At 42.5% G+C, this 14,272-nt stretch overlaps 1 protein-coding gene across 3 annotated transcripts in view; it reads right to left on the bottom strand.

The window, feature by feature from the left end:
* Positions 1 to 14,272, bottom strand: part of wdfy4 (WDFY family member 4) — a 315,729-nt gene that overhangs the window by 245,558 nt on the left and 55,899 nt on the right. For all 3 annotated transcript variants that reach the window (XM_060854390.1, XM_060854388.1, XM_060854389.1), the window contains 3 exons: positions 12,215 to 12,405; positions 7,837 to 8,450; positions 3,254 to 3,344 (listed from right to left, as the gene is read on the bottom strand). In XM_060854390.1, the coding sequence (XP_060710373.1) occupies positions 3,254 to 3,344; positions 7,837 to 8,450; positions 12,215 to 12,405 (896 nt within the window). The remainder of the gene's footprint in view (positions 1 to 3,253; positions 3,345 to 7,836; positions 8,451 to 12,214; positions 12,406 to 14,272) is intronic.

Raw genomic sequence — 14,272 nt, 5'->3', positions numbered from 1 at the left:
ACGCATGTCAAACAAATTGTGTGTAAAATGACACACCAGACTAGATGCTAATCAGCAGCTAATTATCCTTACATCACTGGTCAGCCATTTGTACCCATTGTGGGATTCAGAAGTTGTGAAATACATTGAAATGTGGAAAACTGTGGTGAATTCTCCCAACTTACAGAGGTAATCTATTACGATATGGAAATTGGGATCTAAAAGATGAAACCACTTTACAGCTGGATCACTATTATTTTTTATTTTATTTTAACAAACGTAATATTTAAATAAAGATTTACCTCTTTTGAGGGTTGAGATCCTTGTATTATTAATGAACTTGAACTGTATTTCACTGAGATATAATGGACTTCTCCTGAATATTGCATTAATACACACGTCATACCCACTTCCACTCTGAATGAATACCATGAATAGTATTTTACAATAGCTTAGCCTTGCTAAAACCAGCAGAATACTGGAAAAGACGGCTTTATACCTGACTAGAATGAAACTGATTTTTGTCATGTTCAGCATGTTGATTTCCTTTTCAAGTTATGGTTAATATTAAATGTAAAGCAACAAATAAGACAATTTCCTGAAGCAATTTTTAAAAAGATATCTTGAATACATCTCAACAAATGTGAATATTGTGCGTGTTCGACTGATTTACATCCAAAATAATTACTGCATGCATATTAAATAACTACTATTTAGTCTATTGCTCTAATGCACATAACTTGGGCCACCTCTGCCAATGTTGAGTGTGCGTTGCTGGAAAAGCACAGCAGGTCAGGCAGCATTCGAGGAGCAGGAAAAATCAACATTTGGGGCCAAAGCCCTTCATCAGGAATTTGGGCTCTGGCCTGAAATGTCGATTTTCCTGCTTCTCGGATGCTGCCTGACCTGCTGCGCTTTTCCAGCAACACACTCTCAACTCTGACCTCCAGCATCTGCAGACCTCATTGGAGCATTGGCAGAGATGGGAGACAATGAACTGTAGCAACAATACAAAAGGACACTGTTGCAAGTGGTGTCATTGGATTCACATTCTTATACAATTGATGTCTTGTTACCAAGTGAAATTATCACACCTACACATTGGAAAGTTATGAAATTAGGTAATGATCTAGGTAGGTGACAGCAAGTCATGGTATATCAATACGAGTAGGCCCTTCAGCCTCTTAAACCCATTCTATCAGATCATAGCTGTCATATATTGCAACTCCATTTACTTGCCTTTATTCCCGTTCACCAGTTTGATTCCTGAGATGGCAGGTTTGTCATATGATTGATTGCTGTATTGTTGTGAACATGTACCGACATATAGTGAAAACTATTGTTTTCTCTGCTACACAGGCAGATCATACCATACAAAGTGCATCAGGAAGGCAGAACAGAGCTCAGAATACAGTGTTACATCCACAGAAACAGAGATCCGAATTAACATTTGAGAGGTCCTTTCACAAGTCTGGTGATAACAAAGAAGAAGCTGTCCCTGAATCTATTTGTATGTGCATTCAAACTTTTATGTCTTCTGCCTGACAGAAGAGGGTAGAGGAGAGTATAACTGGGTTGGGAGGGGTCTTTGATTATGTTGGCTGCTTTTCTGAGGCAGTGGGAAATAAAGATGGAATCAATGGATGGGCTGGGTTGTGTGATGGACAACTCTCGGTCACCTCTTGCTGAGAGCAGTTGCCAGACCATGCTGTGATGCATCCTGCTGTGCCTGGGCTCACAGCAGTTTACAACAATGAGAGGGCAGCTCATTGAAATGTATAATACTCTGAAAAGGCTGGGTAGACTAGATACAGAGATGGGGTTACCCCTGGCTAGGGGCGGGGCCCAATATACAGGCGTCACGGACTCTGGATTTGGAATCCTGATGAAGGGCTTATGCCCGAAACGTCGAGTTTCCTGTTCCTTGGATGCTGCCTGACCTGCTGCGCTTTTCCAGCAACACATTTTCAGCTCTGATACTCCAGCATCTGCAGACCTCACTTTCTCCTCGAAGATTTTTTCTTCCCTATAGTCTTCTGGGACAACACTTGCAGGTTTTCACTATTACTGTATACAGAAAAATATTTCTTCATTTGACTCCTGAACAGCTGAGCTCGAATTCTAAATATTTTAGCCCTTTCTTCGAGATTCCTTTGTGAGAGGAACTAGATTTGTTTTGCATCTAACCTACTGAATTCAATTCTGATTTTGCCCAATGCAAGATTAGCCTTCATCCTTCTTTCCAAACAGTAATACAGGTTAAAGTCAGCTGATCTCATCATTTTACATTTAAGGCATGGCATCATTTTGGTGAATGTCCCAGTCATAGGAAGGAAATTGTGAAACTTGAAAGGGTTCAGAAAAAGATTTACAAGGACGTTGCCAAAGTTGGAGGGTTTGAGCTGTAGGGAGAGGCTGAATAGGCTGGGGCTGTTTTCCCTGGAGCATCGGAGGCTGCGGTCTTTCTGTTGGGGTAGGGGAGTCCAAAACTAGAGGATGTAGGTTTATGATGAGAGGGACAAGATTTAAAAGGGATTTAAGGGCCAACTTTGTCTCACAAAGGGTGGTGCGTGTGTGGAATGAGCTGCCAGAGAAAGTGGAGGAGGCTGGTACAATTTCAGCATTTAAAAAGCATCTGGATGAGTACTGTATATGAATAGGAAGGGTTTAGATTAGATTTGGTTCCCTACAGTATGGAAATAGGCTATTCGGCCCAATAAGTCCACACCAACCCTCCGAAGGGTAACGCACCCAGATTCATTCCCCTACCCTGTATTTATTCCTGACTAATGCACCTGACATTATGGGCAATTTAGCATGGCCAATTCACCTGACCTGCACATCTTTGGATTGTGGGAGCACCTGGAGTAAATGCTGACATGGGGAAAGTACGCAAACTCCACACAGTCACCCAAAGCGGGAATTGAAACCCACCCCTTGGTACTGTGAGGCAGCAGTGCTAACCACCATGCCACCCAGGTTAGAGGGATAAGGGCCAAATGCTGGCAAATGGGACTAGATTAACTTAGGATATCTGGTCGGCAAGGATAAGTTGAACCAAAGGTCTGCACATTTCTATGACTCTAAATCCTTTATGGGGTCTGTTGCCTTTATGTAGATAGGATTCTTATAGCAAAGAAATTCAGTTCAGCTGTCTCACAAGAGTAACAAGTGAAGGAAAACAGTGCGTTTGCCTGAAGAGTTTAAGACATGACTGGTTTTCATTCTCAGTTCTGATCATACACATCACAATGAAAAAGAGAGCGAGAGATACCTGAGGTATTCCTTCACAGCTTATGTTCGGTAAGAGATCCATCATAACGCAAATAGCTCCTGGATGCACGAGGGCAGAGTCCACAGCAAACCTTCCCAAAATTAAACACAAATTGGAGAATCCAAATCATGAGCTGCACATTTTAAACAATACAAGACAATGGGTTTCCAGGGAGTTGAGAGAATCTAGTACTGAGATATCAAGAAAATCAGGTGTGACCACGTCTACCACTTCAATCTCTGATCTATCCACTAACTGAGCCCCTATTCCAATAATGAAATCTCCCAAAATCTTTCCAAATCCAAAGTTGATCTTTCCAAAGGCATGAGCTACATTCCATGCCGGAGTGGAAAACTGGGCAGTTTTGGTTGGCCAATGTTTAATGGCAGACTGCAGAATAGTGCTGTTGGCTGAATGGATGCTTTGTGGTGTAGAGTGATGCCCCCCAGTGTGGGTTCAATTCCTACAGGGGCTGAGATTACCACGAAAGACTCTCCTTCCCAAACTCTCCCCTCACCTGAAGTGTGGTGTCCCTCAGGTTAAATCACCACCACTCATCTCTTTTTGTCTCTGATGGGAGAGCATACCCTATGGTCTGGTAAGACTACGGTGATTTTACCTTTAAGGAATAAGCCACACAAAAATCTTTCAGTATGGCATGTATAACATGTACAGTCAATCTTCTAACAGGAGGGCAGGGCATTAATCTGCAACCAGAATTATCATCATTCCTAGTTAACTATATCTCTCAGGTGGCATTCTTAAAGTCCCCAAAGATATTTAATTATTTGACTAAAATACTCCAGTAAAGAAACGTTTAAAGTCAAAGTTAAGTATTCCATTTCATGCAATAACAGAATGGTGCATTTATGTTGCGCCTCTCACAGCGTCAGAATTTCCCAAAGCACTTTGCTGACAATGAAGTACTTCTGAAGGTTAATTACTGGTGTAAAGAATGACATCCAGCAGCTGACTGACCCAGTAAAACAACAGAGTGATACAATCCAGCTAAACTGTTTTGGTGCTGGAACTTATGGAGCAAAGGGTTAAACCAGAACTTCCGAGAGTGAGGAAATTTTGAGAAACAATTGTTTGGGCAAGAGTTAGTAGTTGGAAGAAGGTGGGTTACCTAGGAAGAACCAGCACAGATTTCTAAAGAGGAAACAGCATTTAAATAATTTGCTGGAGTTCCCCTTGAACAGGGATGACGTGGTGTACATTGACATCCAGCCACACAACAGACGTGAGGAAGATTATAGCCTGTGGAATTAAAAAGGGACAATAACAATGTGAAGACAAAATGGATTCAGTGATGGAAATCAAAGGAGAAAGGCTTATAGTGGAGTATTCCAGTGATTGGAATTGGGACCCCAGCTTTTCCAAATAGATATTAATGTGTTAGACCTTGGCATGCAGGGCAATTTCAAAGTTTTTTGGATGATACAAAACTTAGAAGTATTATAACCCATGTGGAGGACAGTGCAGAACTTCAAAAGGACGCTAAGTTAGTGGAGTCTGCGTTAATCGATAAATGAAGTTCAATGTGCAGAAGTGAGAAGTTATGCATTTTGGGAGAAAGAAAATGGACAGTCAATGTAACATAAGGGATATAATTCAAAAGGGGAGGTAAGGGGGATGTGAGTGTATACATGCGCAGATCAGTCAATGGGGCAGAACAGGTGGAGTATCCTGGGTTTTATTAATGAGGCAGAGTATTAGAGCAAGGAGGTGATGCTGTATTTGGATAAGACACTTGTTAGACCTCAGCTGCAGTGCTATGTACGGTTCTGGGTTCCACACTGCAGGAAGGATTGATTGGAAGGACTGCAGAGGGACAGCAAAAGAGGTTTATGAGAATGATTCCAGCGATGGCAGGAATTAGTGATTATGAAAGACTGGAGAAACGGTGATTTTTCTCCTCAGGGAGAAGGCGACCAACAAGAGAGCTGATAGAAGCTTTCATAATTTTGAGGGAGTTGGATACAGTAGGTAAAGAGAAACTGCTCCTGCTAGTAAAAGTATCAAGGACAGGAGAACACAGATTTACAAACTGAATTTTTTGAATACGAAAGAATTTCTTCACACAATGAATGGTTCGGAATGCACTGCGTTGGAGTCAAAGTCAGTAGAGGCATTGAAGGGGGCACGGTTTCTACTTAAACAATCATTCAATCTGCACGCGTATGAGGAACTGGAATGACACTAACTCATGAGGCTGAATGGCCTCCTACGTTGTAACAATCCTGTGGTTCTGTGAACTTTACAGTGCTCTACAAATAGCTACTGGGCCTGTGAGTAAGCAGTTGTGCAACAACAAAGTCAGATGACATAGAACTGGGACATGGATCCAACGATGTCCCTTAGTCATATTCTAGTAATGTTGTTAGTCAAGGCGGAGGTAATTTTTGATCCATTGGAGAATCAAGGGTTATGAGGAAAAGGCAGGGAAGTGGAGTTAACGATTATCAGATTAGCCATGATGTTATTGGTTAACGCAGCAGACTCAATGGCCTACTTGCTGTTTCTTTTCCCAAAGAGTAGTTGGAGCATGGAACGCACTGCCTGAAACAGTAGTAGACTTGCCAACGTTAAGGATATTTAAATGTCATTGGATAGACATATGGACGATATGGAATAGAGGAGGATAGATGGGCTTCAGATTGGTTTCACAAGTCGTTGCAACATCGAGGGCTGAAGGGCCTGTACTGCGCTGTAATATTCAATGTTCTATGTTCTGCTTCTACATCTTATGGTTTTATTAAAGTCTGCTCCACTGACCCCATGGTAGACCTGACTTTAGTATGGAATTAGAATTGGCCAGGACAGTGGAGAAGGCAATGTGTCAGAAACCAAGTCTGGAGCGGTACAACAACACAGAATCTCACTGTGCCCTCAGTTACCTGGGCTGCCAATTCTGTATCAATATCAAAGTAACAGTATAACTGCAAGGCCTCAGGTTTGACAATTGTGAATGATTATACATCACTCGCATAATCAATTCATAGCCATTTGATCAAATAATGAACCAGTCCAGTGCACAATCACTTTGAGGTGTAAAAGTTTACAAATAAACATTGCAACTTTTGCGTAATCAAGCTTTTGTCCAAATTATTCAGACTTCCAGACTCTTACATGAGTCCTATTCTTTTGGGGGAGGGGGGGTGCAGAGCATGCAGTTTGAGACAGTAGCCTCAGTGAGGCCTTTCTTTTTGAGTGGCAACGTTTCCAGAAGAGCCAGTTTGAGAATCTAAAGTCCAGTGACTCTGAACGATCCAAACTGCCAATGTCAAATTGAATCAGAATTCACTTCAGCTTGCCATTCATCGCAAAGAACAGATCTTCAGAGATGAGCCTGGGAAGTTCCTTACAAGGATGAACTGGAGTCTTATTAAATGAAGAAATTGAGTCCGTGCTTTGTGTAGCTTTAATATTCCCCAACAAGGAGATTCATGTAGCCATATCATTTCATTTTATGAAGCTCAGAATTTATTACAGAACAGGGGTCTGATTGAAAAAGGCTGCAGCATCAATCTCAAATGAGACAGCTCCAGGCTGGTAAGTTTTTTGATAATAAACCACCAAATCAGAAGAAGTTTCTCGTACAGAATGATGAATAATGTCGAGAGTGTGATGCTGCAAAAGCACATCAGGTCAGGCAGCATCCAAGGAGCAGGAGAATTGACATTTCAGGTATAAGCCCTTCATCAGGAATGAGGCTTGTGAGCCATGGTGGTAGAGAGATAAATGGGAGGGGGGGTGGGGCTTGGGGGAAGGTAGCTGAGAGTGTGATAGGCAGATGGAGGTGGGTCAGAGAGGAGGGTAGAGCGGATAGGTGGGAAGGAAGATGGACACGCACGAAGCAATCCCACCACCCTGTGGCCGAACACTTTAACTCCCCTCCCACTCTGCCAAGGACATGCAGGTGCTGGGCCTCCTCCATCATCAATCCCTAATCACTCGATGCCTGGAGGAAGAACGCCTCATCTTCCACCATGGGACCCTCCAACCACATGGGATTAATGTGGACTTCACCAATTTCCTCATTTCTCCTCCTCGCACTTTATCCCAGATCCAACCTTCCAACTCAGCACCACCTTCATGACCTGTCCTACCCATCCATCTTCCACCTTCCTTCTCACGTCTCCGCCCTATCACCATTACCTGCCTCCAATCTCCAGCATCTGCAGTCCTCACTTTCTCCCCATGATGAATAAATGTGCTGAGCACAGTTTCTGTACTGTCACCCCTTTACAAATGGAAGAGTTTGCAGGAGGGAGAGAGTGTGAATAAAGAAGTGATTGATTATCAATTAAAGCAGGAACATCCAGATCCACAGGCAATTAATGTGCAGTTCAATAATTCCATTGATCAGAGTAACTCTTATGCAGCATTATGGAATTAAATTGAAGTACACTAAGAACTGACGTAGAGCTAAATGTTAGCTCCACAGTTCTACACTGAATTCTGTAATTTCCGGAGCTGTTGCTTTTAATGGAAGATTTTTAAAAAGTGGTTTAATAATCTTCAAAGCCCTACCTGTTGCTAGTGCCCTAAACACGGCTCATTAGTCTTTAGTATCCTACCTGTCTTCCAGATCAATTTTCAGCTGTTGTTCTGAAGGCTCAGCAATGGGGTCAGATGTGTCCTGATGACTCCCAGTTATCTGTGGTGCACCATGTTCATCATATGGTTCACTGTGACTTGTGGCAAGATCTTCTCTGGTTTGTGGAGTAGGACAAGGAGAAGACAAGGTGCCTTTGGCCATCCTGTCCAGAAAATCGAAAAGTTTAATACATTTCCTCAAAGGGGGTCTCATAGCCTCCGTGGAATCATGAGCTAAACACAGGAACTGCTCAAACTTTCTGCAGGATTCGACATAGAGTGGGCATTCTAACGGCCCTCCTTTACTGCTGAAGCAACCGAAAAGCCGGAGATCTTCCATCATTTTGTCGAAGTGGCCCTGTGTTCTGAAGAAGTGACTATTGACAGGGTCAGAGTGCATGGCAACAGTAAGAGTACACAGAGTTGTTTGGATGAGGTCCCAGATGTCATTCTGATCCACCGCAGCCCAGTTGCCTGAAGGTGGATCACACAAGGCGCCTTCCATGTCTGCCAGCACTGACTGCAGTGCATTGAATCCTCCGGCTGTCCTGAATGCAGACCGAGCTTTAGGAACTCCCAGCACTTTTAAGAGGGACTGCAGCGTAAAGAAAGACACATAGATTAGAGCACTGAAGTGCACATTGTCACAATGCGTTACTCAGTCAGAGATGAGCAGGATCCAAAACATCATCGCCGACAAACAGTAACACCGTGAGAAACACAATGTAATTCAGGAATATCTAAACTTTTTATAAAACAACAAATGCAGTCATAGAGATGTACAGCATGGAAACAGACCCTTTGGTCTAACTCGTCCATGCTGACCAGATATGCTAAATAATCTAGTCCCATTGGCTAGCATTTGGTCTGTTTTCATCTCAAACCTTACCCATCCAGATGCCTTTTAACATGTTAAAATTGTACCAACCTCCACCACTCTCTGTGGCAGCTCATCCCATACAGACACCACCCTCTGCTGTGCATCAAATTGATTACAGAATCTTAAACCACAGAAAGGAGACCATTTCAGCCATCAAGCCTATGCTTGCTCTTTGAGGTATCCAATAAGTCCCACTCCCCATCTCTTTTTTTATATTGAAAGTTTGTGTTGAATAAACTTCCTCCACCCTTCCACATCACAATGGGCCATGCAAGAATATTTCTCCTAATTAGCTCTCCTTTCTTTCTGGTCCATTGTCTTAAACTGGAGCGCTTTGATTACTGAGGAAAAAGTGAGGTCTGCAGATGCTGGAGATCAGAGCTGAAAATGTGTTGCTGGTTAAAGCGCAGCAGGTCAGGCAGCATCCAAGGAACAGGACATTCGACGTTTCGGGCATAAGCCCTTCATCAGGACCCACCTGCCAGTCAAAAGGTCTATTCCTGGGCAAGGAGACAGATTCAGAAAATGTGGTGACAAACAACACACAAAATACATTATTGTCATACAAATACTTATGAGAGCTACAGGTTAAGAGGAGGATGGATTTAATAAAACCAAATAGAAGTAAAGCAAATGTTTTTGACATCTTTCAGCAAAGGCCATAGATAACCTTATTGTTACAGCCCTTAATACAGTTACATTTTAATCCTTGGTGACTTAATATTCCTCTGGCTTCAATCTCTAAAACACAAACTGAGTTATGCATAAGCAAATTTACCTCCCTTCCTGTAATTTGATACAGCACACAATTTTCAATGTGTCAACCTTGGAGTGTGGAGGCATAATGATATTTATTTTGGGTTAGCAGCTAAATATATATTAGCAAATCAATCTGACTTTGTACATAACACAATAAGGATCCTGAGGGGCAGAGATAATAAATTCAGTCGCTTATTATATATTATGACTGCCTCACAATTCATCAAAATTAGATGCACTCACTAGATTTAGGCTAATAAATCAGCTTAATCATATAAATACATATTTTATATGTGTAAAATTATAATCTGCTGTTTATTTACTTGCACTGAAAACGCAAACTGTAGGCCACAAACAATATCAATTTAAGCTGGATTTTCATTGCAAAATTTCTAATACCCCTACTTTTAAGCAAGACTTTGCATTTATATTGTGCTTTTCATGACTCAGGGACCTGTTTCCATCTCTAAAACATTGCTCTAAATTTGTCACATCTGTCTGAGTTCATTTGATGCTGAAATCCTCATTCAGGTCTTCATTAGCTCAAGACCTAAACATACATTGCTCTCCTGGCTGACCTCATAAAACCGACCCTCTGTAAACTTCGAGGATATCTTAAACCCTGCAGCCTGTGTGCTAATTCACAGCCCTGATGCAGGGCTCTTGCCTAGAACGTTGATTCTCCTGCTCCTCGGATGCTGCCTGACCTGCTGTGCTTTTCCAGTAACACACTCTCAATGGTGTGCACTTACGATGCTCTCTAGATGAGTATGTTGCAGGTTGCACAGGTTTAATAATTACTGTCGCTTTGTCCACCAATCACCCCAAATCACAATGGGCAGACCATTACAATGTCACAAAAACTCAAATACCCCCTTTCCTGAAATAATGGGATGGAGGGGTTGGGGAGATACCATTATTATTTGATTTATATGCTTATATTTAATGCTTTTAATTATTTCCAACTGTGATACAAAGGTTGGAATTGATATGGTAAAGGTATCCCGTGTTTTGCACTCTGCACATGTTCTCAAGTGCTAAACTAAGACATATTGAACAAAACATAGCCATAAAATTCTTAAAAGCTCTTCCGACTTATCTCCGGCCACCTTCTTGCTCAGGGCTTCCCTCTACCTTGCCATGAGCAAGTGAGGGAGTGGGGTGGGGTGGGTGGAGGAAGCAGTGGAGGGGGCAATCCTGAGAGAAGTGGCAATTTGTTCAAAAGGGAAGAGGAAGCATGTTCAGAAACCACATTGAAACAAACAAAAAAATGGAGGCAACACTATTTGGGAACACCCCTACCTTCCAAACCATGCTAAACTGAAACCACACCAAGTGTGAGAACAACTCAGAGAGCACACCAACTCTGTGTAATAACAATGGCCTGGCAATTTGATTAGCTGTGTTCTCGATGAATGGTGGAACACATTCAATGGGCTGAACAGCGCACTTCTACTCCTATGTCTTAGGTTGGATGCGAATTAACAAAATCCTGGGTCACTAACTCACTCTGCCTGGTGGAGTCTCTCTGGATCAGGTGCAATATTCATTCTACATTCCACTCAATGGAAGGCAAGTTTAGCTTAGTGAAGACTGGGTGCAAGGTTAAGTGTTAAACCCAACCTGATTTTCATCGCAAATTGATTCACAAAGTAATAGTGGCATGAGGTGAGATTAACCTTCCAAGTGATCCATGAGTTTCTCATCCAGATTACAGAATTGAACCCTTGGTGACAGGGGTCTCACCAGCTGTCAAGAACTCCATTGTTGCCTCTTTTGGGTTAGGCCCAACACTAAGATCAGGGATGTAAGCATTTGACTTTCAGCTCTCTTCAAGATCAATGACCTCAGGAACAGAAAGCCTGGCCTTCCCACCCCTGACCTCACAGCAACTGGTGAACAAGAAATGGTCAATGCACAGTTTGACCGATTGGTGCCAGGAGCAATGTTAGCCAGCATCGCACCCACCAGTGGCTCCAAATCAGCAAGGGACACAGCTGAGCACAGGCAGGTGAGGCAAGGCTGGAATGGGATTTTCTGCTCTGGGACACGGGGGAAGGGAAGGTTAGAAGAAGCAGAGGGCAAGTGGAATCGATGTTCCCCCAACTACGAATCTCAACTTCCCCTGAGGCTGACTCCCTCGAGCAGGATGAGAGGCCCTCTCAAGCAAACGGGACAGGGTTTTGGTCCATCAATTGTGACAGGAAAAGATTTGACCAAGCTCTGAGGGCAGGACATGCAGTTTTGTTTAGATCCAAACTCACCTCTGGGGAGGTAATTAAATTCTGCCATTAGATTTTGGTCAAATCTTTCCCCTTTGAGTAAATATACCTGTTAGCAATCAGGGAGGAAAGGGAGGACATTCTGATGAAGAGCTTATGCTTGAAACATCGATTCTCCTGCTCCTCGAATGCTACCCGACCAGCTGTACTTTTCCAGAGCCATACTTTTTGACTCTGGTTAACAATCAGAAAACACCCAAAGAATCCAAAAGACTCAGTTAATCTTCCTTTGTCTGAAGTATTTGTGTATTCACATTGCAAAACTAATCATTCTATGCCTTAACATTTAAAAGGTTGCCACTGGGATAGGAAATAGAGTTGTCTAAATTTATTACCACATTACTGGGGATGTTCAGTCAGACGCAGATAGAAAAAGATGCATTTACTCATTCTGTTCATTTGCATCCAAGCAAAGGTGACAAATTCAAATGGAGATACCTGCAGAAGGTCAAGTTTCAGCACTATTTCTGTCTGAGTTGCTGAGCACAACACTCCAATGACTACTCGCATGTATTCCTCCGGATTCATAATGAATATCTGCTCCAAGATGCTCAGCGCATGGCTTCGATAGAACTGGTCATCGAGAAAAATCTTGATATAGGGAACCATCCCATATTCTCGGAGAATCACTAAACAGAAAGGGGAAAGGTCAGTCAGACTTGCATGGCGTCTTTTGACAATGAAGGGCAAGGTCACTAATGATATGGTTGTAGTTACAATGACAAACCCATAAAGTTATAGGTTAATTACATACAGGGTAAAAACAATGACTGCAGATGCTGGAAACCAGATTCTGGATCAGTGGTGCTGGAAGAGCACAGCAGTTCAGGCAGCATTGAAGGAGCAGCGAAATCGACGTTTTGGGTAAAAGCCCATCATCAGGACATCACATCTAGCCAAGTCTAGCATCATCTTTTGGCTGAACTGTTCACTGTTTCAGGGGGAACAGGGAGGCCATTTTGAGCTGCAGACGAAAGTAAGGACTGCAGATGCTGGAGATCAGAGTCAAGTTTCCTGATGGAGGGCTTTTGCCCAAAATGTCGATTTTCCTGCTCCTCGGATGCTGCCTTAATTACATACATGTACAGTCAGTTCTGCTGTAGCTCGTGTTACATCAACACAAATTGGCTTTAACGTGATTGAAGAATTTGGACTGTTATTTGTCAAACACAAACTTTTCTTACCTGTATGGGCTATAACACAATTCCAACTCCATTAGTTTAAATTGTGTGGCAATTGCGTGATTATCCTATAAAGCGAGATCAGCTGAGAGTGCAACTATCACATTACATCAGAACCAAATGTACATACACCACTGGCAAAAGTCAATCACTTGCCCACAGAAGGGAGATATTACCTGGTGAAAGACCAACAGAGCCATGGATAATTCATTTTATTTCAAGACAAGACCTTTACCATTAAGGATTCTGGGTAATCGAAGGTGGAGTACAGGAAAAAAAGAATTGTGGCTGTAAGATCTGCTCCTGTTTTGGAGGTATTTTGGGTGTTGGAGGTGGTATCCTCGAATTTCAGGAACAGTAATTACTGTTTGATATACTGGGGCATTGTACTGGAACTTTGGGGGAACAAAAAATTATGACAATGGCATTTTAAAGAGGAGGAGGACAGAAAGGCAGCGACCGCACAGTCAGAGAAAGAAACCCACACTGCTAACTGACACAGCAGTGAATCTGCACAGTTACTGCCTTTGTGTTAGAGTTCAAGTATCACTCGACATCAGAGTGCATGTAGGAAAAATTAACAAACAGTGGAATTCACAGCTGACTTTGGAGGAACCTGTATGGGAGCGCTCACAGCACAGGAGCGGGTAAGTCCATATTTTTAAGTGTAACCTTGCCATAAATCTACAATAGTGAATAGAGTGGATTCTTTCCTGATTATATGTTATATTGAGATCTGTCTCTTGATTAAATTTTAAATATATAAACCATAAGTATTAAGTTAGCATGGAGCACTGTTTTTTTTACAGCAATAAGACGGGGCTATTTTCTGGATCTGAAGATTGTGAAGGACCAAAGATGGCATTTAGTACAGTGATGTGCTCTTCCTGTCACATGTTGGAGTTTAGGGAGAGTTTCCATGCTACTGATGATAATGCCTGCAGGAAGTGTCTTTGGTTGTAAATCCTATCAGATTCCATGGATCACTTGGAGCGGCAGTTAGAGGCAATAAGGAATTACGGGAGCTTGGGGTGTGATGGATGGATGGCAGTTATAGAAATGGAGAAAAGCTGCAGATTCAGTCAGGTAGATGGGTTGACTCCAGGAAAGGTAGGAGGAGTAGGCAGGTAATGCAGGAGATTCCTCTGGCTATCCCCATCTCAAAGAAGTATGCTGTTTTGGAAAATGTAGGGGGTGATGGATTCTCAGGGGAATATAGCATGAACAGCCAAGTTTCAGGAACTGTGAATGGCACTAATATGGCACTTAGGTACATCAGGTTCCAAACAATTGACTGTGATAGGGGACTCTCTAG

Source organism: Hemiscyllium ocellatum, chromosome 43 (genome assembly GCF_020745735.1).
Source record: "Hemiscyllium ocellatum isolate sHemOce1 chromosome 43, sHemOce1.pat.X.cur, whole genome shotgun sequence".
Classification (NCBI taxonomy): Eukaryota; Metazoa; Chordata; class Chondrichthyes; order Orectolobiformes; family Hemiscylliidae; genus Hemiscyllium; species Hemiscyllium ocellatum.
Note: the sequence above shows the minus strand (reverse complement) of the source record. Positions and strands in the feature narration are given on the sequence as shown.